The 3,760-nt window shown below is 41.2% G+C and overlaps 1 protein-coding gene across 1 annotated transcript; it reads right to left on the bottom strand.

Moving 5' to 3' along the window:
- Positions 1-1,185: 1,185 nt before the first annotated feature.
- Positions 1,186-3,537, bottom strand: LOC113741173 (disease resistance protein RPP8-like). The gene has a single exon (XM_027268653.2). It carries the CDS (start codon positions 3,535-3,537, stop codon positions 1,186-1,188), a length of 2,352 nt encoding a protein of 783 aa, XP_027124454.1.
- Positions 3,538-3,760: the final 223 nt, after the last annotated feature.

Genomic DNA, 3,760 nt, shown 5'->3' with positions numbered 1-3,760 from the left:
CAATAAAGAAAGAATGATGAAGTTCTAGAAAGGGGAGGTGCCAATGATTATAGACAATTGAAGAAGATCTTTCATGACAAGCGGAGCAGTAGTGTAGTGACGAGCATAATCCATTCTTTGGATTGGAACTTCAGTGCTATTGCTATAAACTTTTTCATAAAAAATTTTTTATTTGGTGCTGGGTTCAACTAGAAGTGCATTCGAGTCGAGTCGAATTCAATTAATGCACTACTCGAACTCGAGTTTAATTAAATCTAATCGAGTCAAATTGAGCTCATTCAAGCCTAATCAAGTTCACGTAATAAAAATTAATATTTTATATCTAATTTTAAATAAATGATATTATTGACATTTCACAATAACAAATATAAAAAATTAAAATATAGATTATAAAAAGTTCGATTAGACTCGTCGAGTTTTTGAGTATAAAATATTGGAGCGCGAACTCGACTTGTGAACTCAAATTCGATCTAACTCGATCAAAACCACCTCGAGTCAAACTATTAATCAGGTAGCTCGCGAGTTTGAGTTGAATTACCAGGTTGAACATCACCATAGGTGCAAAAGATGCTATACAGATCCACAATCGGTGCTACTGCTATAGACTTTTCCGTATTCCTTTCTGTCCAGCATCCTTCAAATCTCGCCTCTCACAGGAATTGCGAAAATAAATTGCTCGCTCACGAGACTCGGCAAAATGCTCCCCCATCCCATCAACGGCTGACACCAATTCTGGCCTCCATCGAGTCAAGTGTTTTTTTTCTTTTTTACGATGGTTGGCCGGTAGCCATCATTTTTAAAAAAAAAAAAAAAAAATTGCAGCTCAGCTCGGCAGCCCAACATTTAAAAAAAAAAAAATGGCTTGCCTGCTAGGCTAGCAGGCATAGTTTTATACCGATCATGTCAGATCATTATTCTTGCGAGGAATTAGCCCACATAAAAAGGCTTGTCGGCTGGTTATGTTGAATCGGAAACATTCTTTTTATTTATTTATTTTGATAAAAACTGGAAATAATTTTATTAATAACTACTCTGGAATTCAGCTTGCAGTACAATATGAGGTGGAGCAGAAGCCCCTTAATGGAGAGGATAAATAAGATAGATTACAAAGGTAGAAGTACCCATTCAAGACATTTATGCAGAAGCTTCCATCAAATTCGAATGCGAACTTAGTTTCTTCAGCATTCAAGAGTAAAATATTCTGAGGTTAGGGACACTAAATGCCGTGTCCGCAGCAAGCCTGCTGATAGAATCCTTTGGCATGTCCACAAGCTCAAGCGTATCAAGAGTAGATATGTGCTTCAGCTCTTCCGGCAACTTCCGTAATCTGCCGCAATTCCTGATTCTCATACACAGAAGCTGTGGCAATGCACCTTTCTCCGCCTTTATTTCATCCAAATGATTTAGGCGGCTGAGCTCAAGGAATTTCAATTGGTGAAACCCATGCCTAGAAATGATCAGTTGTCGGCCGTCATATGCATCTTTCATTTTGAGGAATGACAGCCGTCCCAATTTCTCTAGTACTGGCATTGGGTCATCCGTGAGATGTGTGTGTTTCAAAGCCAAGCGAGAGAGATTTGGAGGAAAATCAGGAGGTAGCATTAGCCACAGCCCGGATAGCTTAAGCTCTGTTACATGATGGAGCTTAGAAAGTCCAGCTAGAGTTGGCCGCCCTCTTCCTCTAGTACTATAAAGATGTAACGTCGTTAGGCTTCCAACCTCAGATAAATGCATGCAGAGTTTGTCTATCTCTGACCTGTCATCCACCCAAATCCCCAGTTTCTGAAGACTTGTCAGAGTTAACATGTTATTGTGCATAATGTCATCAAAGCGTATGCCTGACAGAGTCTGGAGATTCCTCAATCCTTCAATCTTAAGAGGCACATCACATTCCATATCATACGCATATAGATGCCGTAAACTTTCAAGCTTCCAAATGAAATTTGGAACTATCACTGTGGCATGGGTCCGTATGTCAAGAGTTTGTAGGTTTCGCAAACGACCGAAGGAATGAGGGAGCCTTGTACTCGATGTGATTCTTAAACCGACGGGATGAGCTATCTTAAATCGATGCATTATACTGAGTTTGCCTCTTAAACCGAGGTATCTTAAAAGCCTGACTTCACCAATTTCTTTTGGCAAATTAGAGTACATCTCAACATTCTCAAGGTCCAGTATCCTAAGCTTTCTGAAACTTTTGAATCTAAGACTAATGTTTTCCTCGTAAATGCGGATATTGAAAAAAAGTAGAGACCGGAGAGGAGGGGTCGAAGACCCAAAATAATTTTTAACCCAAGGGAGACTATGAACAGCAAGGTACCTGGATTTGGCTGATATTTCATCATCTCTGGTGTCATGGATCTGAAAAAAAATTTCATCCTTTGCCTTTCTGATTGCAAGCTCTCGCACTAAATCATGGACTCTGCAGCTTTTAATCCTCTCATCAACAGTCATTTCCGCCACCCGGACGATATTTCTGCTACAAAGTCGTTCCACATCATCATATGCTGCAGTTTCCTCCAAATTTACTGCATCTCTTTTCTGCATTATTCCCTCTGCTACCCACATATGGATCAACTTGCGCACGGAAATCACGTGGTCTTCGGGAAACAAACCCAAATACAAAAAGCAAAATTTCAGATTGGCAGGGAGGTCTGCATAACTTAATTCCAGAATTGCTGATACTCCACTCTGGCTCTTTGATAGGTTTGTGTTGAAACTATTGAGAACTTTCTCCCATTCACTCTTCAACTTTTTCTTTGCCAGTAGCAGGCCACCTATAACCGTGATGGCCAGTGGCAGACCACCACATCTCCTTGCAATCTGTATGCCTACTTCTTCCAAATCCGGAGGACACCCAGCATTATCCCCATGGCCTAAGGCTTTTCTGAGGAACAACTGCCAGCTATCTTCCTGCCCCAAAGTTTTCAGCTCATGTGGTTTGTTAAGAGCATCTGCGTGTTGGGCAACATCCCGATTGCGACTTGTAAGTAGCAATCTACTTGATGTATTAACATCAGGAAAGGCCCTAGCAAGACAATCCCACGCTTCTTCCTTCCATATGTCATCAAGCACCACAAGATAACATTTATCTTGTAGATCTTGATAAAGCCTTTGTTCTAAGTCTTGCTCTTCCATCTGTTCCAACACTTCAAGTGGCTCTTTACTTATTTGATCCAATTGCTTTATGATTGATCTCAGCATCTCTTTGTGATCGTAGCTTGAAGAGACGCAAACCCAAGCACGGCAATTGAATCTTGCCCTGACATCAGCATGGTTATAAACTTTTTTGGCTAGAGTTGTCTTACCAGCACCTCCCATGCCAACGATTGAAACCACACAGCGGTTTCTGTCCTCTTTCAAAAGTTCTGCCACCAGGGATTTTGTTATCTCCTCGAAGCCCACTATATCCTTGTCCTCGTTGAAAGGAGAGGACCGCCGGAGCCGTTGAAGCTCTTCTCCCTGTGTACTCATCCCCTCTCCAAGATTTTTTATGCCGTATTTTTCACGGCTATCAGCTATGTCACTGAGCGTCATCTGTAAGGACTTAATCTCTTTACCTATCTTGTAGAGGTTCACAAATTTCAAGGGATAATATGTCAATTTGGTGACGAGTCCCTTGTCCTTTATGAACTCAACTTTGCTGGCAAAGATCTCAATGATATCCTCCGCATCGTAGGCAGCATCTCTGATTTCAGAAACCCAGAAACCCAGTTGCGGATCCTTGCATCTTCATCTTGCCTCTGATCAGCATCTTTCA

Source organism: Coffea arabica, chromosome 4e, assembly GCF_036785885.1.
Source record: "Coffea arabica cultivar ET-39 chromosome 4e, Coffea Arabica ET-39 HiFi, whole genome shotgun sequence".
Classification (NCBI taxonomy): Eukaryota; Viridiplantae; Streptophyta; class Magnoliopsida; order Gentianales; family Rubiaceae; genus Coffea; species Coffea arabica.
This window is presented reverse-complemented; position numbering and strand designations above follow the sequence as displayed.